The 26,225-nt window shown below is 40.0% G+C and overlaps 3 protein-coding genes and 1 long non-coding RNA gene across 7 annotated transcripts; 2 read left to right on the top strand and 2 right to left on the bottom strand.

Moving 5' to 3' along the window:
- Nucleotides 1-131: 131 nt before the first annotated feature.
- Nucleotides 132-12,467, bottom strand: ark2n (arkadia (rnf111) N-terminal like PKA signaling regulator 2n). 4 transcript variants are annotated; one of them, XM_008423718.2, is made up of 5 exons: nucleotides 12,253-12,467; nucleotides 10,415-11,312; nucleotides 4,573-4,743; nucleotides 4,009-4,120; nucleotides 132-3,915 (listed from the first exon to the last, which is right to left on the bottom strand). In XM_008423718.2, the coding sequence occupies exons 2-5, from the start codon at nucleotides 11,235-11,237 to the stop codon at nucleotides 3,726-3,728; spliced, it is 1,296 nt and encodes a 431-aa protein (XP_008421940.1). In that variant the 5' UTR covers nucleotides 11,238-11,312; nucleotides 12,253-12,467; the 3' UTR covers nucleotides 132-3,725. The 4 variants fall into 4 exon arrangements, with proteins under 4 accessions (XP_008421940.1, XP_008421941.1, XP_008421943.1 ...); XM_008423719.3 differs by lacking the exon at nucleotides 12,253-12,467 and adding an exon at nucleotides 11,964-12,231; XM_008423721.2 differs by lacking the exon at nucleotides 4,573-4,743 and having other exon boundaries at nucleotides 12,253-12,466.
- Nucleotides 12,468-12,579: 112 nt separating this feature from the next.
- atp5fa1 (ATP synthase F1 subunit alpha) lies at nucleotides 12,580-25,230 on the top strand. The gene is made up of 13 exons (XM_008423714.3): nucleotides 12,580-12,619; nucleotides 20,577-20,612; nucleotides 20,716-20,846; nucleotides 21,972-22,047; nucleotides 22,139-22,308; nucleotides 22,493-22,666; nucleotides 22,796-22,962; nucleotides 23,681-23,981; nucleotides 24,080-24,304; nucleotides 24,387-24,494; nucleotides 24,566-24,710; nucleotides 24,793-24,943; nucleotides 25,018-25,230. The coding sequence occupies exons 1-13, from the start codon at nucleotides 12,595-12,597 to the stop codon at nucleotides 25,094-25,096; spliced, it is 1,788 nt and encodes a 595-aa protein (XP_008421936.2). The 5' UTR covers nucleotides 12,580-12,594; the 3' UTR covers nucleotides 25,097-25,230.
- On the bottom strand, nucleotides 13,324-17,652 carry LOC103473452 (homeodomain-interacting protein kinase 1-like). The gene is made up of 9 exons (XM_008423716.3): nucleotides 17,563-17,652; nucleotides 17,259-17,471; nucleotides 16,982-17,158; nucleotides 16,694-16,869; nucleotides 16,440-16,563; nucleotides 15,414-15,524; nucleotides 15,089-15,169; nucleotides 14,687-15,000; nucleotides 13,324-13,827 (listed from the first exon to the last, which is right to left on the bottom strand). The coding sequence occupies exons 2-9, from the start codon at nucleotides 17,448-17,450 to the stop codon at nucleotides 13,521-13,523; spliced, it is 1,482 nt and encodes a 493-aa protein (XP_008421938.1). The 5' UTR covers nucleotides 17,451-17,471; nucleotides 17,563-17,652; the 3' UTR covers nucleotides 13,324-13,520.
- Nucleotides 17,458-20,431, top strand: LOC145553955 (uncharacterized). The gene is made up of 2 exons (XR_014090018.1): nucleotides 17,458-18,715; nucleotides 19,956-20,431. It is a non-coding gene; the product is annotated as an uncharacterized LOC145553955 (long non-coding RNA).
- Nucleotides 25,231-26,225: the final 995 nt, after the last annotated feature.

The raw sequence follows: 26,225 nt of genomic DNA on the forward strand, positions 1-26,225 counted from the left end.
CAGATTGACTTCCTATTGTAGAGTTATTTTTTTTTTGCATTCATTCTAATCCATTGAATGACATCCTAAACATTTTTTTAAAATGGAAGAAGGGTGAGTTCTGTGAAAGCAAACAATGCAGGTACAAGAGATCATTAAATAATACTATTTATTTACTCTTAAAATAGTTTCTTTTTGATCTACATACATGATTTCAAGGAAGTCAGGGTCTTGCAGAAGCAACAAGGACAAAAAAAAACAACCAAAAACAAAACATTTCTTGCTAGTTAAAAATACTGAGAATCAAGCTGAATAGAAACAACAGAAGATCAAAGCTGCAATAAACAAAATTTCTGACCTGGTTTAAAAAAAAAAAATGTTATTAAACATGCAATGTAAAACCAGTCGGGCATCCCTGCCACGTTGCCTACTGATACTGTTGTCACTAACGAGCAGAAATGTTTTGGTAAAGATTTAATAAATGTGGAAGCTGCAAACTGTGGAAATAACTGGCCAAATTAAACAAAGATATACTGACATCTTTGAGTTTTAAAATATAATCTGCATCATATTTCCAAGTTTACAAAGGCTCGAATGCATAAAGGGACTCAAGATCCCACAATAAAACTGAAACGAACCGAGAACAAAAATTCCATTTAGACTTTGGTATAGGCCGCTAAAATTTTAAATGTTCCCTTTCTGACATATGGTGAAGTTAATTTATAAATTATGTTAAGTATGTTATTTGAAAGTCAATGTTATTCAATGCTTTACAAGGGAAAAAAAAAAGAACAGCAAAGCAGTTTGCAAAGGTTATCTATTGATAGAAATTCACCAGCTTGGATGCACTACAGTATGAAGACAAGGTATGACTGGAGGGAAGAAGCGAAAAGGCCCTGAGGAGACCGAAGGGGGAAAAAAACCACACACATTAAATGCCTCACAACGCCTCACACATGAGCACAAACTCGACACCCCTTTTACTTTTATATGTATATATATACATATATATTCATATATACTTGTATATGTGCTTAATTCACAACCATTATTAAAATATATTTGTGAATGAGACAGCAAAATCTGCTGCTCTGTAAAGTTAAAATAACAGGCTTTGTACATTTTTAAAAGCAAATAGTGCACATTTCAAGGCATTCAGACCATCTTGCTTTGCAGTAATGAAGTGAAGAAACATTTCTATTGTTGTTTTTTTTAAAGGGTTTCCCAGTTTTTTTTGTTTTTTTTTTCTTTTTTAAAGGAGTATGCACCTATTCAAGAGAAGCATGCAAAACGGTAAAAACGTAGCCAGCACTGCAAGGTCATACATTCACTGACAAGAGTCTCTCAGATGAAAAAAACGTGGCTTCCGTTCTGACACGACTCAAAACTAAACTAAAACTAGAACAATGTATTATTCATACATTCCACCTTGTGTTTACGTGTGGAAATAAGCCAAATGCTTTAGTGTTGAAATTAAAACCAGCGCTGCACTCTTCCTTTGATGCAACGGTAAAAAAAACTCAACCTGTAAGCACGGGTTAAACGAAACGTTTCAGAAAAAGCTCGACTCCGTTCACTTCTGGCACCAGCATCTGTCCTGAGCAAGCCGATCAACAGGATGATAAAAGCTTAAGTTGCATTCTAAGTCTGTGTGTGAGATGACAATTCATTTTGAAGTAACGTTGAGTGTGTGTGTAGGATAACAACCGTGCGGATCATAGATGATAGTGAGACGTTAGGCGTTGTTTGAGCGGTCAGACTTAACGATAAATCAACCAAGGTTTTCCTGGATGACTAATTTCAGGAATTATGATATAGAGTTTGACCTATTCAAAGTCATTTTTTCCTCTAAATATTACAAGACAAAAAGAGCAAAAACTTATGTGACCAAGGTAGTAGTAATGAAATCAGAAAAAGTAGTAATTACAGTTTTATCATTTATGTACGAAAGTATACAGCTCTGGAAAGCATTCACTGAACCCCATTAAAAACCGTGTGGTTATTCCACCAAATACTGATTTCTGAACTCTTCCCGAGTTAAAACATCAGTATTGTAATTTCTAAAAGAATATGAAGTTGTTTTTTTTTGCTCTTTTTTTTTTCTTGCACTATTTGAGGTCTGAAAGCACTGCGTCTTTTTCGTTTTGACCATTTCTCAATTTCTGCAAATAAATCCTAATTTTTTTTGTTTGGAATTTCAGAGGCATGTTGTCAGTAGTTCAAAAGAATAAAAGAACAATGTTTATTTTACGAAAACATGTACATATAAAAGGCAACAATCAGTGAAACCGATCATTTTAAGTGGTCTCTTTAATTTTTTCCAGAGCTGTATGTCTTTTACAGTTATCTGATCTTAAGCCAAACATGCTTTAAAGTACGTGTTGCTGGTTGATGCGTCTAAGCAAAAAGAATTCAAGTTCTTTGATGGATTACATGAATAGAGGAAAATTATTTTAATTCCTTGCATTGGACCTGCAAATCACCAGCTGATTCCGATCTCTGGCAGATTTGTAGTTAAAATGCTGGCTTTTATAGACTCAAACATTATTTACCCTCTTCTCTCATATTTAACCTACATCTAGATATGTAGGTTTTCAGAGGCTAAATTAATTTCAATTGGATGAATTGTTGCTGTGATTAACAGCATTTCTCGTGAAGCGTCAACAGACAACCCCGCTCTGCGACATGGCGATGCGTTTGGTTTAACATTTAAAGCAGGTAAGCTCTCAGCTGTGAATGGTCGTTAAGAAACTCGTCTACGTTGATCTGGATCAGCCAGAACAGATGTTTACACCAGGTCTGAACAGAGACTTTTGTTTTTCTATAGAAATTGAAGCAGACAATCACTCCAATGTCAACCAGTCTTAGAAGTTTAAATGGGGAAAAAAAAGACAACAACTGATCAGTCATGTGCCAAATTATACAATTATGGCAGTAAGGTCCTGTGTGCCAGATATAAGTCTTGATTAGTGAGTTTTAAAAACACTACCCTGGGATGTAATCTGGTGTTATTAATCCTCTTGTTTAACTCGCAACAATTTTTGTAACATTTCCCACGAGGTGTGACTGAAACACTCCCTGAACGAACTGGAGCAGGCGGCGGTGCCTCTGTTGGACACTGTGCAAAGCGAACTGCGTGTATAGCGACTGATCTGAACGCACATCCAGTGTTGAGACCTCTAAAATTAAACTCCCTCCCCAACTTGTTTTGATCAGGTACTGTTGCCATATATGTATGCTGTATTTAGAAAGAAAAAAAAAGCATGCCAGATTCAGCTTGATTTTGAATGCTATCGGAAAAAGAGAGGAAAAAATAAATCGGATCAAAATCATTCCACTCAAAGTGTGCAGAGATGCAGATCAACAGCAGTGTAACAAAATCTAAAGCAGCAGGCGCAACGTTCTTTAACTTGTGAGCACGAGAAACAAACAAACAAACAAACAAAAAAAAACACTACCCAACTCAGGTATGCAGGAGTGACCGAGGTAATGAACGAAGGGAGGATATTGCTATCGTGAACAGATAACCCGCTCTTGTTTAAGTTTTACTTTGCACTCGGAGCACTGCGCAATTTCATTATAGCTAGGTCGTAGTTGCCGAGCGTGGATTTTGGGAATCACGTCAGTAGAATGGCTTTTAATAAACAAGGAAGTTAAAAATAGGAGTCCAAGATAACAAGGAGTTTAGAAGCAGGTAAGGGGTGGGCTGCAGCCTGTATCAGACCGGGTGGGGCGTGCGAAGGCTTTTAAAGTAGATATTTGTGCCCGGCGTCCTCATCCAACGTCAGGTCCACCACTTCGGGAGGGGAGACCCAGTTTGGGCGAGGTGAAACATTAGTCCAGAGCTGTGATTGATTTGTGCTGTTTAGCTGCTCCACTGAATTGTCCTTCCAGGAAGACAGACTTTTTATCACCCCTCCGCAAGGATGGGAGCATCTGGATATGAAAAAGAAAACAGAAAAACATCAGGACTGCTTCAAGTGCAGCTTAAACAAGCACAACCCCTCCGCCCCCCAAAATCGTCTTTACCGTGCGTTCTCTTGTACTCCGACTATTTCCACCTCACTGTCTGAGGAAGCAATGTTAATCTGGCCTTTGTGTTGAGAGCTCTCCTTGTGCAGCAGCTCTGCCTCCACATGGCCTGAAATAAATAAGAGGGACAGTCACACATCAGGAGGAGGATCAAAGCAGTAGCGAGCTGCAGGCCTTGCTGACACACGAAGACTGTAGCTGCTTTGACAGAGACAACGAAGAGACGGTTACAGTTCAAAAACCGATTGGATTGAAGGAAGTAAATCAGCAGATCACAGGCTTAATTCTCATGGTGTTTATTAAAAAGAATCAGCTACGTTTTCCTGCTTTAAAGAAGCGCCACTTTATTATTATTTTTTTTTAGCAACACCAAATGAAAACCAGGGATGTGCGTGTGTGGGATGGAGTGTACTTCAAAGGCCTCTCACCGAGATTAAAAAGCCCATTTTTTTTGTTTTTCCCCCCACCACCGTTACTTATGAAAGACCCCCCCCCTTCAAAGCCTCCGCACTTCAACCGAGAGGAAATGATCAGATCGGATACACCGGGTTTGTAACTGACCTGAGATCGAGCTCAGAGCTCTTATACACCCAGAGGGTGCTGCCATGTCCTGGCCTCTGTGTGTTTTTAGCTCATGCCTTATCACCGTAGGCCGGACTGTCTCCACACTCATACTCTCCTGGTTAGAATCAGTGCCTGAAATATCATAGTGACCCACTACCGGAGGCCCGTCTGCAGGAGACAAAGAAAACACTTCATTATTCAAACCATGCCTTTAGGAAGTAGATGCATTCTGCTTGGAAACGGACTGGACGCTGCCTCTACACACCACCTCAAGTGGCATCAAAAATAATAAAAATAAATAAAATCATCCTCTTATGCTTGAAAGGAGTCGGTACGCTGTAAAACATGCATAAATAAAACGGGTCTGCAACAGATGATTTTTTTTTTTTTTTTATTTGTTTATTGGTTTTTAAAATAAACAGCCATCCACATAAAAACTACACTACAGTTTTTACAAAACACTTAAAAATAACCTTGCTCTGTGAGTGAAACACAGTTAAGATGATAAATAGCCAAACAACAGAAGAATAATCGTGGAAGAGCAGGAGCGCGCGGCTAATCTACCCTGTAAAGAGAGTCCGTCAGAGCGATGCGCACACTCTGTCATCCAGACGTCTGTGTAGGTGTCACAGCAGGTTCGTCTGCACAGCATGTGCAATGAGAACTTATGAATAGCTGACAGAGCTAAGATGTACTTCAACCATGGTAACCAGAGAAACAGAGCTCTTCCAAATATAAAGGTCACGTTTCGATGATAGAAAAAGGACCAATGTAAACCAGGAGAGTCTCTTTGGTAAACAATGGACTGTCCCTTAGTGTTTTCAATGCACATTTTGATTGTATGCACCCAAGTTTACGTCATAGTGTTGGCAATACTTCTTTTTTCTTTTTCATTTAAAAAAGGTAACTTCAGTTTTAATACATCCATAAAGGAAGATGCTGGATCCATTTAAATCTATGCAGCAAAAAAAATTAAAAAATCAAACCCTTAAAATGTTTCACCTTAAAAACAACATTCAGAAAAACCTGAAACAAAACTACAGGGGCGAGGGGAAAAACGATCGGTAAAACGTCCCGTCAGTCGCCATTCATATCAGCATCAAGCACAGATATACCTTGAACGCATGCTGCTGATGATGAGAACTAGCTTGGCCTTGCACTACGTAGTTATATAATCACATGCAAACAGGTGGTGGGAAACGATGTGTTCGGCTTTGAGATGCGGGAAAACAGTCAGTCATTTACATACGGAGCGCTTCTTGGAATCCTGGCTGTGAACGTTTAAGAGCGAAGGGCTCCACATTCACAGCTATCTGATGCGTTTGGATGTCAGAAGCCTTGTGTGTTACAGATGTTACCCCCTCGCATACAGTAGCTTGCAAATGGATTCGCATTTCTTCAAACTTTATCAAAGTTTTAACTCAACGCAACTACAAATTCTAATGTATAATATTGGAATTTTATGCGATCGACCAACACACCAAGCAGTGCGTACTTATGAAATAAAAGGGGGAAAAAATAAATAGTGGATGGAAAAGGATAAATTGACTTAAAAAGTAGGAAAATACATGGCAAGGGCAGCATTGTGATGTGGGGTCACTTCTTCCTCAGCAGGACATGAAAGGTTGTCTAACTTGATGCATGTAGAATGAAATGTAACAACCTGAACACACCATTCCCACCTCAAGACAAGGTAGTGGCAGTGTCATGCTGTGGGGATTCTTTTCATACAGCTTGCCAACAAAGGAAAAGAGTTGGACTGGGAAGGATTTAAAGAATGCATGTTAGAATGGCCTAGTCAAAGACCAAAGTTAAATTCAGTTGAAAAGAATCAGTTGAAAGACTTAGAAAATGTTCATAGTGTTCTAAATCTACCTCAATTTGAGATGTTGTGCAAAAGACAACAGGCAGATTTTTTTTGTTCTAGATGTGCAAATCTGTTGGAAACACTGCAAAAGATTTAGCTGTAATTGCAGTGGAAGGCATTGACTTAGGCGAGCTTGATATTAATGCGCAGAATACATTTAAAAGACTTTAAAAAATAATAAAATTACATATTTCCCTGCCACTTCCCAATGTATGCACCGCTTTGTGACGGTCCATCATAAAATCAGTCCAAATAAAATACGATAAGGTCTACAGTCATGAGAAGATGTAAAGTCAATGAGTTCTGAACACTTTTGCAAGGCACTGTATGTCATTTAGTGTACGGAGATGTTCGAGGATGAGTGTTTTCAAACCGGAGAAGAGAGTGATATAAGTCAGACTAGTCTGTTCCTGTTCCTCCTTCTTTTTCTTTTTTTTTTAGGAATAATTTGTAAACATCATCATGCTCCATGGTGCCGCTCAATCACTTCAGTTGATCCTTACGTTTAAGCTAATAAGACACTGTGTCATGGAGCTCAAGGCCAAGCTGGGAGGCAAAGCCAGTGCAAACAAAAACACAACAAGGCAAATACATCTGTGATGATTTGACACTCTTGCCCTTCCAAGCCAACTTCCACATATTTATCTAGCACTTTTCCTGAAGTCCACAGTCTGACAAGGCTGAAAACAAACCACATTTTCCCCCCCTCAGTAGCTTCACATTGCTACAAAAAATAAAAGCAACAATTGAAACAAATGTAACAGAAAGGCAACATTAGACACGTGTAATAGCTTAAAAGCAGAAAAAAGTATGGTAAGTATATTGCATTTTATATGTATAGGCAAATTTATGATAAATGTTCTGCTGTTAGTAAAGCTATGCCACCAAGATAAAAACAACAAAAAAAGAGTTGATGCACGAGCTTCCTGAACCATTTGCAAGCTTGGTGCAAACAGTTCAAGAAATCATGAACGATGTGGAGTGTAAAACCTGAATGCTACAAAACCAGCACTAAAAAATGCTTTAGAATGACAAGGCACATGCTATTACTCAGCAGCACCCCACCTAGCGCTGTAATAATTTTTCTGCCCAGGTGCCCTAATGCACACTTTAGTAGGAGTTAGATACTTTGTATGTGTTTGAACAGCTGATAAAATGAGAACAAACAAGCCAAACAACCCATATTGGAATAACAGCCCTGATTGATTTATCAGTGTTGGAAAAGATTCAGTGTCCGTGTCACAGAAGCAGCAGCAGCAGCAAATCAAACGGCCGAGTTGGAGAACTCTGAATGTCAAATCTCACAGTGATTCAGTGCCAATAGACACACTGAGCTCAAGGTCTGCACAGAGGCCAGTTCCAGTGACCAGCTCAGGTCTGGTTGCTGTTAATAGTGTATTTGCTCAGAGTCTGTCCCATCATATCTAGCTATAACAACCGACTGCCACGCTTTCAGCATCATCTAGTTCTAGATTTGTTTTTTTTTGTTTGTTTGTTTTTTCCGTTGTTGTTGATTAAAACTACAAGACCTGAAGTAGACTCTAAACATTCAAGAGCCCAGGGTCTGGACCTCCTATATTCCCATTCTGAGCGACCGCTTCAGGAAGGATGTTATTGTTGTTCATGGGAGTGGGAGCGAGGCTGTTGCTCTCTCGCGCCAGCATGTAGGCGGCCATAGTCTCCGCAGACTCTGACGAGGGCAAAAACGAGCTCGGGGGGGACAGCTGGGCCGCCTGCTGGCCCTCGGGGGCGTCGCTCGAGCGCTTGGACGAATCGTTGTCCGAGTCGAGGTGGGCCAGCTTTTCCATCCAGATGCGGAAGCGCTCCTCGGTCTGGCGCTGCATCACGGCAAAGCGCGTCATGGCCTCCTCCAGAACGCTGCCGATGCCGTTCCTGTCCCACGAACTGGTGTCCAGCAGCCCATGAATCTGGGCTCCCACTCTGGATCTCTCCGACGCACGTCTGAAGCCAGCTTTAAAGACATTGAGGCCAAGCCATAAGAAAATACAGTGGCACGTTTCATGCTTCGGAGGTGGACTTGTTTATTAAAGAGAAAATGAAGGTCTGTTTTGGGTTACGTGCAGATCGACTCTTTTTCATGCTGATGGACTACATCATGCAGTTGAAGCACTCAAATTGGAATCCGGGATGTAAAAGAAAAAAAAAAAAAATGGCTGAAACGGTTTCATGTACTGCGAGATACCGAGAGGAGGAAAACTGGATGTGTTGGTGACCCATTCAGTGAGTATGGTTTGGAAAACAACTGGTGAGTCTTTGAAGTACACTCATCCGTCTAAAAGGAGTTACTCGCAAACCTTTGGAGACAGAAATGCCTATGGAAAGAGTTCCTGAGTCGTAGTGATTTTGCAATTTTGGACACTTCAACTCACACATGAGCATTTTGAAGAAACAGGAAAAGTGCCAGACTTAGTGCTTACTAAAGATGCAGCGAGAAATCAGCTGGTGACCAGAACTGGCTGATTTGCAGCTTGGCCTATTGTGAAATCAAAAATCGGATCTTCTTTCTGACCATAGTAGCTAAGAGTTCTACAAAACTACTTTAACAGGAAACTGGATTTTCTACAACGTCTGCTCTTTATCTAGTCTGTAAGAGAGTGGTAGAGATTCAGGTAACAGGAAGGGTAAATGTAGATTCAACCTTTTTGAGCTGTCAACCCCTGTCTGCTATGAAATATGTGGGAATTAAAATGGTTCTCAATCTCTTGGAAACCTTAGATTTATGTGTAGGACTTACATTTTCCATCATTTCCACTGAGACTTTTTTGTTATAATATCAAAACTAATGCACCTACTCGAAAATATTACAATACTGTCACGATTTATGGAATTGTGACATTTTACAATTCCATAAACGTTGTGAAATATCAACTCCAAAGTAAGTCTTCTGTCCTAAATGTTAGCAAACCTACATTTTTCAGACACTCGCCTCTCACAGCCGTGTGACCTCCCCTCTGCTCTTAATAAAAATAATTGCCTGGTCACAGAAGGAAAGCCAAAAGAAAAAAAATGCCAATGTATATGACATTTCTTAAGAAATTGGAATAGGTCAAAAATTTCTATTAGTAGGTTAAAGCTTTACAAAAACATTGAGACTGAAAATGAGCCACAATTTTCTGACTGGTGCATTTCTACTAATTACCTTCAGCCTTTAATTAGTGCAGGATTTTTACTCCTTATTTTAGCTCAGAAAAGCTTCACCTACATGTTTGCATCAATTATTATCTGCTAGAAATAAAGAGTTAATCCCTTACCCTACTTTGACTGATGTAGACATTCAGTGACTCCTAAATGTAAGTAAAAGTTCTACCAGTTGAATTTTGAGGCAAAACTTTCTAAAATAAGAGTCAACAACTCAAGCTAACGCAGCAAGACTTTCGGTAGAGTCGGTTTAGAACAGAGGGTGAGAGTACCTATGTCTTATTTGTTAAAAATGAAAAAAATTAAAATAAAAAACAACTACATTTTTAAATCAGTATCACTCAGTGAGTTGAACAATGTAGACTACACTTCCAGCATGCATTGATGAGACAGAACAGAGAAAACATGAAAAGTACATAAGACACTGGACATAAGCCCTCTAGATAAACTACGCTTTTAAAAGACAATGCAAATGACTTTAGATGATGAATGGCAAAAGATAAAACCCACTAAAAAAAGAAAACAGAGTGACTGATAAAACAAGCACAAGAAGCAAGCTCTGCATTACAGTGACAGAATGAATTATATGTAAGACTTTTCTATTCAATTTGATTAAAACCTGATGTTCATGCAGGGAACTCCTCGTTGTTAACCTGTGTGACTGATGACCACTGATTACTCTTTGTTATATGCTCTGATATTCTTTGATGATGTATTATAGTATTTTACCCATAAAGTCTGAATATCTGCTCCTATTAACCAAGTGTATTAGTGTGCTATATGCATGTGATAGGACAGGGTAATGGAGGTTACCTGGAATATCTGTCTTGATTGTCTTGCTTCCTCCGGAAGTGTCATCATCGTCGGAAGAACTGGTGCTGGAGTCACACGTGAGCTCACTGTCACTGGTGCTGCTGTCCTGCAGCAGGTTATACTTCTTCCGAGCCGCCGCCTCTCGCTTCTGCCTCAGCAGACGCATGCGCTCCTTGTGTTTCTGACTCCGGTGGCCTTTCACTTTCCCCAACTTGCCATTGGTTTGTTTTTCCTGCCCTGGCGCCACTGCGGTTGGCTGGCAGCGGTTCTTCTTAGCGGCCATCGCGTTTGGAAGCATTTCACTCTCCGAATGCGACCGGCGAGACTTTCTGCCCCCCGAAGCTGTGGCAGACGTCTCTCTTTTTTCTAGCTGGTCAGGATCATTTGCAGCTTCCATGCTACCCTCTTCGCCGGCAGGACGAGCAGCACCTTCTTCCCCTGAGGAAAGTGTGTCCGAGTCTGCCAGGTGGCCACTGGAAGAAGGAGACAACATGCAGGGATTCGAGGAGTCGCTCTCGTAGACATGACGCGACACAGGCTTGTCGCTCCCTGTGGAGGCATGTTGAGACTCTGGGGAGTCCCGGCGAAGCTCCTTCATTAGACATGGCATGGAGAGGAGACTTTGCTCTCCCTCAGTATTCAGGGGGCTGTCTGCTTCCTTCTCCCTGGGGGGCGAACTGGTACTAGTAGTCGTCTCCGTTTTCAGATGTTCGTCCTGTTCTCCTTGAGCAGAAGCAGAAGCCGAAGCGGTCTGTGCTTCTTCGAGAGACTCGGGGGTGCATACAGCATCCAAAAATTCCTCTGCCTTTTCTGAATCGGCCATTTCTTGAGAGAGTTAAGCCCAGAGCCCAAAGGTCCAGGAAAGATGGACCTATGTGCCTGGACAGGAAGCTAACAGCTGCAAATAAAAACAAAGAAAAGGACTCTGAGATCAGATTCATTAGATTCATCCTTGCACATAAAAAGATAAAGATGAAAATCCTTAAATAGTAAAGAAATTGAATATTTTAACATTAAATAAAATCAACCTTTTTATTTACTTTACATATTTTGGACATTTTATATAAAAATAGCCTAATAGGAAATATTTGCATATAAAATTTTAGCACAAATTCAAGTTACTGCTATTCCGTTTTTATAATTCTATTAGATACAATTATATTTAATTCTACAGTAAATATAGCATGCATTTGGGTTTTTAAAGGAAATGTGCAGATTTGAAAGACATCCTCTACAGAGCATATCAAAATTTAAGTGTAAGCTATACAATACTAACACGGTTTAAGTTTGCTTCAAAATATAAACTTAGAAGTTGAGTGAAAAGTGTAAAAATCTACCCGCACTTTTCATTTGTAATGCCCTTTAAGCATTGTATCACAGTCACCTCGAATCAGACATTTTCCTTCATATGCAGCGTTAGCGTCAATCAATAGTCTACTTTTACATAATCATACCTACAAGTAATCACACAATATTAACCTGCATTTAAGCACATAATGACTTCGACTTTTCTATGTCCGTTTTGCTTAGAATAAAAATGTATTTCTACCTGAAGAATGACTTCCGTCAGTTTAGTCTTTGACTAGCGGCTAACGCAATCTTTTAGCTGCGCAGTGAAGCTAAGGTCGGCTAAAACATCAACCTCCGCAAACTTGACAGGAAAAGCGCGAGTCGTTAAAAAATCAGGTTGCAGGACAGCTGCACTGCAAGATCCTATAAATGGAAACAGTATCTACCCAGCCAGAGTGAGACCAGGCAGGTTGCAGGGTCAAGCCAGCAGCTAATGCTAACAGCCAAAGTGGTAGCCTCCACATAGCAATCTGTTGGTTTAGACTTACCACAGCGTTAGTTATTCGTACATCGACGTCAGACTTTTTGTCATTTTCGGAAACGGTTGTTTTTTTCTTATTTGCAACGCAAATATAGTACGAAGCTGTATTCAACTTAATTCTTTGTAAATGGGAGATATTTTTGTGTGTTTTGACGCAGTGCGCTCGCAGCTCTATTAGCAGTTAGCTTGGTGTTTATTTTAAAATGTCTCCATCGCTATGCGGTCGACTTCCGGTCCCTTCGTCGTGCTTGCGCCTCCCTCAGGATGGAAATAGGTACTACGGGAAACATTGCAGTTTAAATGTTTGAGCATATGCTTCTATGGAGCTCCATCAAATTTTGTTTCAGGTATGCTGGAGTTACAAGCAGGTAAAGGTAAGTGAACTTTTGAAATTTGTATGCAACAGAACACAAATGACTTCAGTCATTAAAACAAAAAATAACTGAACTCATTTGCTTCATATGCGCAAACACATACAATGTGTTTGCGCATATGAATTCACATACAATGGTTGTTGTTTTTTTTTCATTAAAACTACTTAGTCAAGAAATCTTGAAAGGGGTCTTGTCGAGGAAAATGCGTGGAGTGCACAGCACATTGTTTGAATGCAGGTTTATTTGCAGCCTCATAATAAATTTATGTTTTTATTTAAAAACAAAAAAAAATGTACAACTCGAACCTTTAATCTCTGCACTTCTTGGGGGTCTATTGATCTTGGCATACTTATGCTCAAAGAAAACAGAGAACATGTTAATGATTAGAAGAGTGTTGGAGCTGATCTGCTCAAAAAAGTATCGTTCAAATAAAAAATGTTTCAGTTATCTTTATTTTTAAATAACACTAATAGTTTTGGTACATTTTCTTAAGAAAAATTATTTTTTACTTTAATTATTTTTCTTCTACACCAAATCAATTTTTCCAAATGAATGAATGGTTTTTCAGTATGCCATTTTGCATAAATGAATATGACCAGTACTGTTTTTGCTAAGTCACATCAGAGAGATCACTGCTGCAGAAATGACTAATTGTTCTCCAGCTCTGTAGATTTATTTGCAATGACTGAAAAACTCACACAATATTAACATTGGAATCAGGAATTTATATACTTTTACATTATTTGATTACATTTTCAGCACTGAACATAGGCTGGCAATTTCTGTTTGTAGCAGTGTTTTGTCTCAAATGCTGTTGATTTAGTAAACCTGGACATTGTTGTTTTCAGTTAAGCTTTTTAATACCACCACACACATTTTAAAGAGCAACCAATGTTAGCTTTTAGCCCTGTCTCCAACAAAGACATATGTTCTCAAAAAAATTCCTCTGTTTTGACTTGCTGTGCGGACGAATGTTCGGGCTGTACTTTTCCCTAGTTACGGCAGATTCCACAATAGCAGGAGGGTGCGACGCTTCCTTTTTGATGGTAGACTCCAAAGTTGTGCTCGCTGCGGGTTTCTCACCATCTCTCTTCTGTGGGAGAAGTCCGTTTTCTACAGTTGAAGGCTTTCTCAACTGCTCATAAGATGGCTGGTTTATGCTTGGCAGTGGAGGCAGTTTCTTGTCAGAATGTTTTGACTGATGTGAACTGTAGAATAAACACACGCAGAATTAATAGCAAGAGCTAAAATATCAACAACAAAAAAACAACAACTTTAAAATTCATGGCCATGTTCAAGGATTTAAGTTTTGTGACATGGAGTATTAATTCCCTGAATGGAAGTAGCCATCAGAAAATGCTCATAAATGGATGGATATGGTAAGCAACAACACTAAAGTGGGATGTGGCATTTGAACAATTCTCAGTTTGTAATACAGGGGCCCCAAAGTGTGCCAAGCATCAATGCTATTCTGGCCCAACCATTTGAATGTAGGAGCTGAACCAATCAAATCAGGCAACATTTTTCCAAATCGTTATTGTTCAGTTTTGGTGAACCTGTGTAAACTGCAACCTGAGTTTCCATTTATCAAATTACACGAGAAGCAACTGGTGTGACCTACTGCAGCTGTAGCCCATTGGCTTCAACATTCTATGTGTGACTCATGCAGAGATATTACTCCACATACATCAGTATAATTAGTACAATAACCAAAGGGCTTTTATCTTTCTATTTTCTCAAGCTTGTCTGCTCAGTTTCTACTGACCTCCTACATCGGCAAGTCATTTTTGTTCCGCCAACCGCCGCTCACTGGATATTTTTTTTCTTTTTTTTTTTTATATCCAACAGATGAGCTGTTTCTGTGTGAAAATCAATGAACAATTTCTGAAATCCTTAGGTCAGACTGTCTGGCAATAACCATGCCACACTCAAAGTCACCTAAATCTCGATTCTTCTCCACTTAAATGGAGACTCAGCAAGTCATCTTCACTGTGTCTGGATGCCTAAAGCATTGAGCTGCTGTCCAATGAGTGTACATAATATCAACAAGTCTGCTGTGGTACTTACATGTCATATGTACTTCTCGCTCCTTTGACATCTTTCACATTTTGCACATTTTGACTTGCGATTTTAGGTTGAGTCGTGGTTGTGGAACAACCAACTGCCCTGCTGGTGCAAGGTTCCTGCTTGGATGCAGTGTTGGATTCAGGGGAAGGGTTGCGGGGGGGGGGCCTGTCGCTTTTCCTGACAATAAAGGAATGGCGGAGGATGCCTTTGGGAGTAATTCTCTTCTTTGCATCCCACTGAAGCATTGCCCTCATCAGTGCTATGCATTCCCTCCTCTCTTCTGTTGCAGCCAGTTTTTCATACTTCAGGTGACTCTTATTTACAAAACAGCACAATATCATCTGAGCGGTCACGACGACAAACCTCAGTGCCAGTTGATGCTGTGTTATATGAATGGCTTACCATTTTAGCTTGATGCAAAAAGCGATAGTTGAAGGACCTTCTGTATTTATGGTGTTCCTCTCCCCAGTATTCCACAGGTGTCTGTAAAAGGATTTGTCTTTAAAATTCAACTTAGAGTACAAAGGTAAGAATGTCAAAAAAATATTTCTGTCCATCCATCGAAACAGTCAAAAATATTTACTTGTTTCCATATAAGGGATTTAGGCAGTCTTTCTTTTGTACTATTTTTGTGCACTTTAAACCAAATTTCTCAGAAATAAGAAAGACACTCATTTGCCTTATATTGAAAGAATTCTTAATACATGGAGGACATTGTTCATTGTACCTTCAGTATCCACTGGTCAGAGTTTGACTTTTTAAAAAACTCTTCTGATTTAACGCCGGCGTCAACAAGATAGTCTGGTGCTGGTCCCAGAACATCAGTGTAGTAGCACAGCTAAAAAAAGAGAACCAAATATTATTTTTTGGATGTATATATTAGACTGAAAGAACATCTGTCATTTCAAATTGGGTACTGGAGTTGTAACAAGCTTAAGAATAGGCTGTATGAGATTTTTGAATTATGATAACCTTGAATTTGGTTTAACAGCATCATGGTATTAACACCCATATTCAAACAAAAAAAGTAACACAATCTAATTAAATTTCTTTTACATAGAAAATCAGCAATAGTGGTTTCAAAGTAAACAAGTTGAAACCAATGGTTGGAAACCTAGGACTGCTTGCAGTCCTGCACACTTCAAATGGCCTGCTGGATTTCATTTTTAGACAAAAATACATTTAAATTTAAACGATTGAAGTAAGAAAAGCATCTTTCTCACAACCATAACTTTGCCTCTAACAATATTAGATGTTTTTCTAGATGTCCAAACAGTTTTTTGTTTATTTGAAAGACATCATCGTAGTCTCTAATAAAAATGAAACACGAAAATCTGCATTTCATTTCCTTTTAATGAAAACAATCTACTTGTCGTAAGATTCAATAACAAACTCTTCCAGTCTGACATCAGTGAAACTCTGTTGTCTGACAGGTGGAAGAGTGGTTCTGAGCTGAACTCTCAGAAAGCCTTTGTGAAATGAAGAAGCTGGATGTAAACACTTTACACCAGTAACCAAGCCATTATCTTCAGAAATCTACTCGTCTCTTAGGATTGACGTAAAGCACTAAGTATGACAAAAAATTAACCTCTAAAAGGGCAAATTAATCAAAGCTAAAAGCAAACTGTATAAAAACAGTACACATGCTGCCATTTCTACTGAACAAAATGCTAAGTAGACCAATTATGTGTATGGAATGAATGTAATTTAAAGCAAAAGAAAAAAAAGTGTATGAATACAGTAGATTACTCACATTTTCATATTCACTCCTCCCTGGGAAAATTACACAGTTTAAAAGCATCTTTCCCATTACACACCCCAGTGACCAGATGTCCAAAGCTGCAGAATATGGGAGCCCGAGAATGAGTTCAGGAGCTCTAAAACAAGGAAAGTTGTCATTATTTAGGAGTGTCTGTAACACATTTATAGTGCTGCATCAGTGTAAATCCTGTATTACTTGATTGGCAGCCTAGAAACAATTAAGACATTTCTTTTTACAATTCTTACTTGTAAAAGAGACATTGATTGAGTGTTTTATTTTGTTTGGTGTGGAGAGCCAAGCCAAAGTCAATCAGCTTGACCTGCAATGGTTTCTTCCTTTGATTCACCACCATGATGTTGTTTGTTTTGAGGTCACTGTGGATGATTTGAACTTTCTTCAGTCCTTCTAAAGCTGTGGCCAACTGAAAACATGATCGTAATACAACATAGAGAGTGAGCTTCAGATTGTGTTCTACATTAAATCATAAAATTTTCAGATTTATTCTTTTTTTTTTTTTTTTGTTAATGCCAGACCTGCTGGATAACTGTTCTAATCTCTTGTAATTTCAATGGGTGTCTTAGTTTAATGTATTCCTTTAGATTGATGTCACACATTTCAAACACCAGACAGGAGTTTGTGCTGAAGTGGTGAAACTTTATAATGTTCTTCTGATCCAACTTGTGCCTCATGAGATATCTCATCATTTCTGCCTGCAAATAACATAAGATAACCTCACATTTGGTCATTTGATTCTGATTTTTTTTTTTTTTTTTCAGCTTTTCACGGTATCACATATGGCTAGCGTCCTACCTCATGCTTCAATTCATGTTTCCCTTTGGCAATCTTCACGGCAACATCTTGCTGTGTGTAGGTGTCAAAGCATTTGAGCACGACTGCGGAGCCGCCTTCTCCCAGGTATTGATTGATTTCGAATCGCTGGGGAATTTGAGGACTGGCTTGAGAGCGTTTACTAGATGAAGATGAAGTAGGAAAGCTCCCCATTGTAGATGGTGTCTCACATAGCTTATAAAAGGAAACAGGTGCTGAATTTAAAAAATACACACAACTTAAAATTTGATGACGAAATTAAATTAAGAATAAATAAATAAATTACCGGCCATGTGCAGCTTGATTGTTACAGGATGGCTCCTTGGGTCAGTTGATTTGTTGGTTAACAGATACATTCTGAGAACATTTCAAAATTACTCTTTCAAAAAATGCACAATGCCTAAGAAATACCCACTTCCATAGAACTGTGACCGATCGGTACACAACAGGAGCATGGTTCTAGCAGATGCACCAGATCTAGTTAACGCTGCTGCATTTAATCATGTTACAGATTTGCAAACTACACAAAAATTTCATAAAGTCAACAGCACTGATATTCTATAAGATTTGTATTTGTATTTTATTTATTTGTTTCAAAAATAGACAAGGACCTTGCAATGACAGGTGAAAGTAAGGCTGGATTTAAGAACTAGTAAACTAGGTAAATGGCTAGAGCTTGATGAGTGACAGCAAATAATTCAACTTGCAAATTTGTCCGAAGAATTCATCTTAACTTACTTTGAGGAACGTGTCTAAAAACAGTTCAATAATTTTATTTGCAAATGTTGGAAAAGCAGTGTTCTTCTGCTTACTCTTGACATATAGCCTTATGTTAATGCTGGTTGCCTTTGGATGCTGATCTGTGTTATTTTGAGTTTGATTTTGTTTCATTTTTAAAACTAATACTGGCACAAGCCTGTCATGAAAAGTAGAACAAATTGACAGAAGATCTCATTACTCTTAGTTTTTTTTCTTTTTGCTACAAGTAACCCTGCATGTATTAAAAATCTCTGTGCATAAATGTATTTAATGAACTCATTTTGTTTGGTAAAGAATAATAATAATAAAAATCGCTGTTATGCTATTGGAAATGGACATTTTTGTTATATATGGTCTGCACTGTTTCTGAGACATCCATCCATCCATCCATCCATCCATCCATCCATCCATCCATCCATCCATCCATCCATCCATCCATCCATTCATCCATTCATTCATTCATTTTCTGCCGCTTATCCGGGGTCGGGTCGCTGGGGCAGCAGTTTCAGAAGGGAGGCCCAGACTTCCCTCTCCCCAGCCACTTCTTCCAGCTCCTCCGGATGAACCCCAAGGCGTTTCCAGGCCAGCCGAGAGACAAAGTCCCTCCAGCGTGTCCTGGGTCTTCCCCGAGGCCTCCTCCCGGTGGGACGTGCCCGGAACACCTCAACGTAGATCGACCGGTAAATCGAGAGCTTCGCTTTTTGACTCAGCTCTCTCTTCACCACGACGGACCGGTGTTCAGCGCCCGCTTCACGGCAGACGCTGCCCCAATCCGCCTGTCGATCTCCCGCTCCCTTCTTCCCTCATTCGTGAACAAGATCCCCAGCAGTGACGTGACACCATCCATGTTATTGGACCTACGGAAATTTCGCGCATCCACACAACGCTGGGGGGCAAAAAGTCTAATCTTTTACATGTCATTCATAGCCGCGTTAACTCAGTGAAACTTAAATGTAGGTATTAATTTCGTGCTATGATCCACAGCAAAGTGATCTGTATTCGCCAAGCTACGCAGAGTCGTTGCCATAGCAACAGACAACAATGCCACTTCATATTTTAGGATTTAACACCAAAAAAAATGCAAGAATTTTGCACACAGAACAGAACATTTAGTTTGTTGTTGTAGTACGTTTTAGGCTTAATGTTTTATTAATAAATAATTGCTGTTGTAGATTATCTGCTGCTTCTACTTTACTGAATTATTTAAACATAAACTGTAGCCCACAAAACGCACATTTAATTAAAAAACTAAACAAAAACATCTTATTGCTGTCTTACCTTTACGTATCAATGAAATCCATGCACCAATAATTCTGCACAAAAATATCCGTTCATCCAAAGCCAAGTCTATCCTCGGCATGTCTTTTCTACTCCGTTTGAGAATCATCAAACTGTCTGGAAGTAAAACTTTCAGCTCCGGTGTTGGTCTTCCTTTAGTTATCATCTCCTGCTTCAATTGAAAATCCACTTTAGAAAACTGTTTACGTGTAGAAATGTAGTCTTTCATGTTGACGTCGGAAGAGAGAAGAAAACAAATATATCGCTGTACTTTACTTATTTACTGTGTGGCTAGCTCCATGGCTAGCTCACTGTGTCTTACTCTGCAGTTGTGCAGTCACAATATCTGGGAACATGAGCGCCCCCAGCGGTGAGGCAAGAGAACTGCCTGCCTGCCTCACCTCGAGTCAGCTCAGCCAGCGCAGTTAGCGAGAGGTTGCGTAATCGCAGGTGAGGCTCAGCTCACTGCTGCCTCACCGGCTTCGCTTCTGAGCATTTGAATGAGAAAATGCGAAAATCCAGAGATTTTGAAGAAAAACTAATCAGAATTAGTTAAGCTAAGTAAAAAATAGATACTTTATAGTACATGAAAATAACAATATAAATGATTTTATATTATATATTATTTTTCAATGATGACAGGTGAGACCTGTCCCCTGACCGCACGTCACTGATCCCCAGATACTTAAACTCCTCCACTTGAGGCAGGACGACCCCCTGACCCAGAGAAGGCACTCTACCCTTTTCCGGCTCAAGACCATGGCCTCGGATTTCACACTCGGCCGCGAACCGCTCCAGCGAGAGCTGCAGATCACGGTCTGATAAAGCCAAGCTATTGTGTAATAAAACCCACACCTTTACTAGGTTTACTTTACAAGGCATTCAGATCGCTCGAGTTTTTAGAAAAAGATCTTTAGATTGCACCCAGAATCACACACACACACACACACACACACACACACACACACACACACACACACACACACACACACACACACACACACACACACACACACACAATGCCTCTGTGAGGCATAATTTCCTTATTACAGCTCCATTCTGAAGCCCTGAGGGCAATGTAAGAGAGGTACATCATAAAAAAATGATTGAGACATTGATTGAAAAAAATGACATGAGATTAATACATTTACGCGTATTTCTGACAAGGAATATTTTATTTATTCATGTAGTAAACCAGTGTTCCATATTTGGAAACCCGTTTCCGTCGTCACTGATACAAAGTAAATCTTTATATATTTTCAGAGCGGCGGAAACAGGCTTCTATGCATATAAGATTGGGTAAGTTACATTTGTATATTCAGCAAAAATGAAAGAAAGATGGATAGAAAAAAAAGACAATGTCATTTATTTTGAAGTACTTCCGGGTTGTTGTGACCTCCAGACACAGCGCCGCCCTATCCGTCACCCTTCTCTCTCGGCCCCGGGAGCAGGACGTATCTTCAGGTCTCAAACATGCTGTCAGTTCGCCTCGCAGCGGCTCTTGCCCGCAACCTGCCACGAAGAGCTGGATTTGTAAGCACTTCTAACCTATTTATGTTTTGCTCTTCTTTTATCTGGACATGAAAAAAGGAATTGTTCACGTTGAAACCGCTGCTGTTCCGTCGTCTTTGCACTGGAGGACACATAGCCCTTCACGTTCTCAGTCCCCTCTGTTGACATTATGCAGCTGACAGACATTTAGGATATTGCAATATCTTACTAAGAATGTATAAATAACAGGTTGGTTCCCTGGATAATTAAAACTGTGCAAACGATTCTGTTGCGACGAAGGCTTAATAATTTAAGCCACCAGTTAAAGGTTAGGCTCGTTTCTCTTTTAGCTAGCTGCCACAATAGTGGATTGGGAAGTGTTGTAGAGATAGATGATGAGATATAAGTAACATAATACTGTGGATTGTCATCCTTTTTCATTAAACTGTAGATATTTCTACACAAGTTCTGCTGCCATATTATTCACTTTGAGACATTTGAAAGGCAAGCATTTTCTAACCAGCAGTAATCAACAAGTGTTCTCAAGTGGCTGTCTTAATTTTGGGGTGAAATCTGTTCCCTGCTTTTTGAATACTACCCGTTAAGTTTTAGGCTCATGTGAAAGTGAGCCTGACTTTTTAATTATGTTAATATAATGCTGCTTTTAAAAAATAATTTCACAAACTTTTTCATGATCTAGGCATATCAGCTAAAATTTTAGCTTGCATTAAATGCTTACTTTGTACAAATATAGTAAAAAAAAAAAAAAAATCCAAACAAAACATCCCTATCCTTTCAGCTTTGGCATGTAGTAAAGTGTTTTGGTTGCTAGTACAGTAGATGAATTTGTAATAATTTAATCATAACTTCTTACTTTTTTTTAGTCGATCCTGTGACGAGGCATATTATGATTCAGGCATCAAATTGGACGGCCCAAAACAGCAACATGACTAGATGAATGGCAGTGTGCAGCAACATCTAAGGGGTCACTCATATACAGTCACTTCCTGCAGTTTCTCTGGCATCCCAATGAAATGACTTAAAGTAGGGACAAAATTATTTAAAGTTTAAGCAGTTTTGAAATGTGACCTTGGTACACCTTGACACATTTAATCGGCGTATGCCCTCTGACTACATAAATCTAATTCACTTATTTCTGTGTCAAAGGTATCTAAGAACGTTGCGGCAGCATGTGTCGGGGCCAAGAATCTGCACACCGCCCAGCATCGACTCCAAAAAACAGGTCAGTGTGTCAGGAAGTTCCTGCAGGTCTTTATGAATTTTTGACTTTATTCGTAAGAAGTTTATTTATTTTTTTAATTTACTCTGTAAAGGCACAGCTGAAGTGTCATCCATTTTGGAGGAGAAGATCATGGGAGCTGACACCAGCGCCGATTTAGAGGAGACTGGCCGTGTCCTGTCCATTGGTGACGGTATTGCCAGAGTGTACGGCCTCAGGAACGTGCAGGCAGAGGAGATGGTGGAGTTCTCCTCTGGTCTCAAGGTGATGGTGTAAACCTTAGATTCAGTCCTCAACCTGGAGAAACTGCATCTTTGTTTATTTTTGCTTGATAAACAAAGTTGGTCTCTTATTCCAAGTGCTGAATCTTTGCACTTATTTAACATCTATAATTTTGTTGTGTGTGCATTTGATGGCTGCTTCTGAAATCAAGCGTTCTCTTTTCCAGGGCATGTCCCTGAACTTGGAGCCTGACAATGTTGGTGTTGTGGTGTTTGGTAATGACAAGCTGATCAAAGAGGGCGACATCGTCAAAAGAACTGGCGCCATCGTCGATGTGCCTGTTGGTGAAGAACTCCTAGGCAGAGTTGTTGATGCTCTGGGAAATGCTATTGATGGAAAGGTACTCATTTTAATTTATTGCTCCCTTGGGCTGTTGTGTTATCTTTGGGGGTTGTTCTAATATTAATTCCACAAGTTCTTAGTTGCTAGAAGAAACATAATGACTTTGTTTCTCTGTCCTCTCCAAAAGGGCCCTCTCGGCTCCAAGGTGCGCAGGCGTGTGGGTCTGAAAGCCCCTGGTATCATTCCCCGTATCTCTGTGAGGGAGCCCATGCAGACCGGCATCAAAGCCGTGGACAGCTTGGTCCCCATTGGCCGTGGACAACGTGAGCTCATCATCGGAGACAGGCAGACGGGGTAATGGGATGCTGCTCAAAGAGAATATTTTATCACACAGCATACGGAGATGTTATTCGCAGTGGTTTTATTTGCCCTTGCAGCAATTAAAGTTGGATTTTGGGTTCCACATAACTTCTGTAAGTTTAATTATTATTATATAGTAATTTCTTCTGCAGTGATGAACTAATTTAAGAGACACAGGAGCTGTTTGTCGTCCAGTTTGTCACCGTGGGAACACCAAGCATCACCCCAAACATCTAGAATGAAATATAATCATGGTAGTGGCCGTTTTTCCTAAACGGGGACATGGAAGTTTTTTGGAATTAATCGGAAAGATGGATGAAGCTAAATACGGGGCAACAATAGAATAGGAAACCTGTTTGATGCTGCAAAAATCTTCTGGCTAGTGTGGAGGTTCACTTCCCAGCAGGACAATGACACCAAACATAAAGTCAGAAATAATATGCAATGGTTCAAGCATACTCCAATGTTAGGTCCAGACTGTATTCCAACTGCGAATAAACTATTCGCAATTTATTCGAATAGTTTATTCGAATAGTTTATTCGAATAAACTATGATTTTATTCGAATAAACTATTCGAATAAAATCACAATACATGATTGTAATTTTAATCACAATCATGTATTATGATTAAAGAAATATCAAGGGATATAGATATTCATCATATGTATATCACTCTGGATGTCAGCTAAGGTTTCCGCGTTTGTTTTTCAGCAAAACAGCCATCGCCATTGACACCATCATCAACCAGAAACGCTTCAACGACGGAACTGACGAGAAGAAAAAGCTGTATTGCATCTACGTTGCTATTGGCCAGAAGAGATCCACGGTGGCTCAGCTGGTGAAGAGGCTGACAGACGCCGATGCTATGAAGTACACCATCGTGGTATCGGCCACTGCCTCCGATGCTGCGCCTCTGCAGTACCTGGCTCCCTATTCTGGCTGCTCCATGGGGGAGTATTTCAGAGACAACGGAAAGCATGCCCTCATCATCTACGACGATCTGTCAAAGCAGGTGAAACTTCAACTTCTGCCTTGGGAGTAGGGTTTAGAAAAGATAGCACCCAGGTCCTGGATTGGACATTGACTAAACCTTGTTGATCTTCTCTGCAGGCTGTCGCCTATCGTCAGATGTCCCTGTTGCTCCGCCGTCCCCCAGGTCGCGAGGCCTATCCCGGGGACGTCTTCTACTTGCATTCCCGTCTGCTGGAGAGAGCTGCCAAGATGAACGATAACTTTGGCGGCGGCTCCCTCACCGCCCTTCCTGTTATTGAGACACAGGCTGGAGATGTGTCGGCCTACATTCCAACAAACGTCATCTCCATCACAGATGGACAGGCGAGCAGCTGATTTGTCATGCTGTATGCGGATATGCTCAGTTTCTAGCTTTTCCTTAAATGCGGTTGATTTCCTTACACAGATCTTCCTTGAGACCGAGCTGTTCTACAAAGGTATTCGTCCAGCGATCAACGTCGGTCTGTCGGTGTCACGCGTCGGATCCGCTGCCCAGACAAGAGCCATGAAGCAGGTTAGGCCTCGCCGAGGTATCCTCTCTTGTCAAATGCTTCACTTTAAGCAACCTGTGCTGCCCGTCGTTAGGTGGCCGGTACGATGAAGCTGGAGCTGGCCCAGTATCGAGAGGTGGCCGCCTTCGCGCAGTTCGGTTCTGATCTGGACGCCGCCACACAGCAGCTGCTGAACCGTGGCGTTCGTCTGACTGAACTCCTTAAACAGGGACAGTACTGTGAGTGTCAGCTGCTTGTTCCAGGTTTTCATGTGGATGAGATTCATTTTCAACTCTAATTGCCTGTTTTTTTATCTTTCAGCTCCGATGGCCATTGAAGAACAGGTAGCAGTCATTTATGCTGGAGTGAGAGGACACCTTGACAAGATGGAACCAAGCAAGATCACCAAGTTTGAAAAAGCTTTCCTTCAGCACATCTTGAGTCAGCAGCAAGACTTGCTGGCAGCTATCAAGTAAGAAAAGGATATTGCATCTATTTTTTCCCCATTGTAAGAATGCGTTGTAACAGTTTTGTTCTTCTTTGCAGGGCTGATGGAAAAATATCTGAAGCTTCTGATGCTAAACTCAAGCAGATTGTTTTGAATTTCCTCTCTAGCTTCGAGTGAAATGACACTCATTTGGTCTTGTTTTTGTTTCCAAAGCAGAGCACAAGTTATGCTTTCAATGAATTTAAGAAAAGTTCAAGGGATTTTATGTACAGATATCTCCTAAAGCTAAATAAAGTGTTCCGACTAAGTGACATTGCCGTCTTTTTCTCAATAGATTTTTCTTATTCTGCTGTACACAGTTATATACATGCCACTGTAGGCAAGGAAACCAAAATTTTATCAACAATGAGCTTTAGTCTTTAAGTAGTACAAAATCTAGTTTAAATACTTTTATGTTCATATGAAAAAGGCTCAATGTGAAAGGTGTGAATGCAACAGTATTATTAGAGGTCCCTCTGCTGGCCAAGAGCAGCAATAACCAAATTGTAATAATTTCCTTGTAAAAGTATTTATATCTGTTAAATATTTGCACCTTTTGAAATTCCATATTTTTTATTGGAATTTTATGTGATGGATCAGCAGACTTTTAGATGGTACAATTTAAGTAAAAGGAAATACAGGTTTCCATTTGTCTTTTTTACAAATTTGAAAAGTGTGGCATTCATTTGTACTCAACTCCCTTTTATGTTGAAACCCCAATATAAAATTAAAAGCAACCAAATCCTTTCAGATTCCATCTAATTAATAAATCCTAAATAAAATTCCAGGCTTTGTACATCTCAATTAGTCCTCTGAAAATGGAGGGTGCAGAATCACAAGCCATATTGGGTAGATGGAATCACATGGAAGATGGCCTTCTCCTCAGCAGAGACCAAAATATTGTTTTTTGGCATACTTGCAAAGTGTTGTGTGGTGGAAAACTGCACATCTTTCTGAATGCACAACCTGCACTCCTAAATATAGTAATTGCAGCATCATTCTGAGGAGACCTGGCAAGGAAGCAGATCAGAATTGATGGAAAAGTTTGATGGAGCCAAATACAATTCAGTCTTGAAATAAACTACTGGAAGCAACAGAGACACGCTTGAGACTGGGGGGTTGGGGGGTTTCACTTTGCTGCAAAGTAAGGAACCAAAGAATAGGCTACAATCTAAAGGTGAATGGGAATCTGTGACAAAATTTTAAATGGCCAGTTTGCTGGCCAATCAAGAAAAGAAACACCGCATTGAACCACCGTTGGGTGCTT

The sequence above is a fragment of the Poecilia reticulata genome, chromosome 12, assembly GCF_904066995.2.
Source record: "Poecilia reticulata chromosome 12, P_reticulata-male-v2, whole genome shotgun sequence".
In the NCBI taxonomy this organism is placed as follows: Eukaryota; Metazoa; Chordata; class Actinopteri; order Cyprinodontiformes; family Poeciliidae; genus Poecilia; species Poecilia reticulata.

Coding starts and splice junctions, on each gene's coding strand:
- atp5fa1 (XM_008423714.3), top strand. CDS start 12,595: ATGCTGGAGTTACAAGCAGGTAAAG. Junction 22,048..22,138: donor GCATCGACTCCAAAAAACAG/GTCAGTGTGTCA, acceptor TACTCTGTAAAG/GCACAGCTGAAGTGTCATCC. Junction 24,944..25,017: donor GACTTGCTGGCAGCTATCAA/GTAAGAAAAGGA, acceptor TCTTCTTTGCAG/GGCTGATGGAAAAATATCTG.
- LOC103473452 (XM_008423716.3), bottom strand. CDS start 17,450: ATGGGGAGCTTTCCTACTTCATCTTCATCTAGTAAACGCTCTCAAGCC. Junction 17,159..17,258: donor AACATGAATTGAAGCATGAG/GTAGGACGCTAG, acceptor TGTTATTTGCAG/GCAGAAATGATGAGATATCT. Junction 15,170..15,413: donor CTGACCAGTGGATACTGAAG/GTACAATGAACA, acceptor ATCCTTTTACAG/ACACCTGTGGAATACTGGGG.
- ark2n (XM_008423718.2), bottom strand. CDS start 11,237: ATGGCCGATTCAGAAAAGGCAGAGGAATTTTTGGATGCTGTATGCACC. Junction 4,744..10,414: donor AATCAAGACAGATATTCCAG/GTAACCTCCATT, acceptor TGTCTCCTGCAG/ACGGGCCTCCGGTAGTGGGT. Junction 3,916..4,008: donor GGAGTACAAGAGAACGCACG/GTAAAGACGATT, acceptor TTTCATATCCAG/ATGCTCCCATCCTTGCGGAG.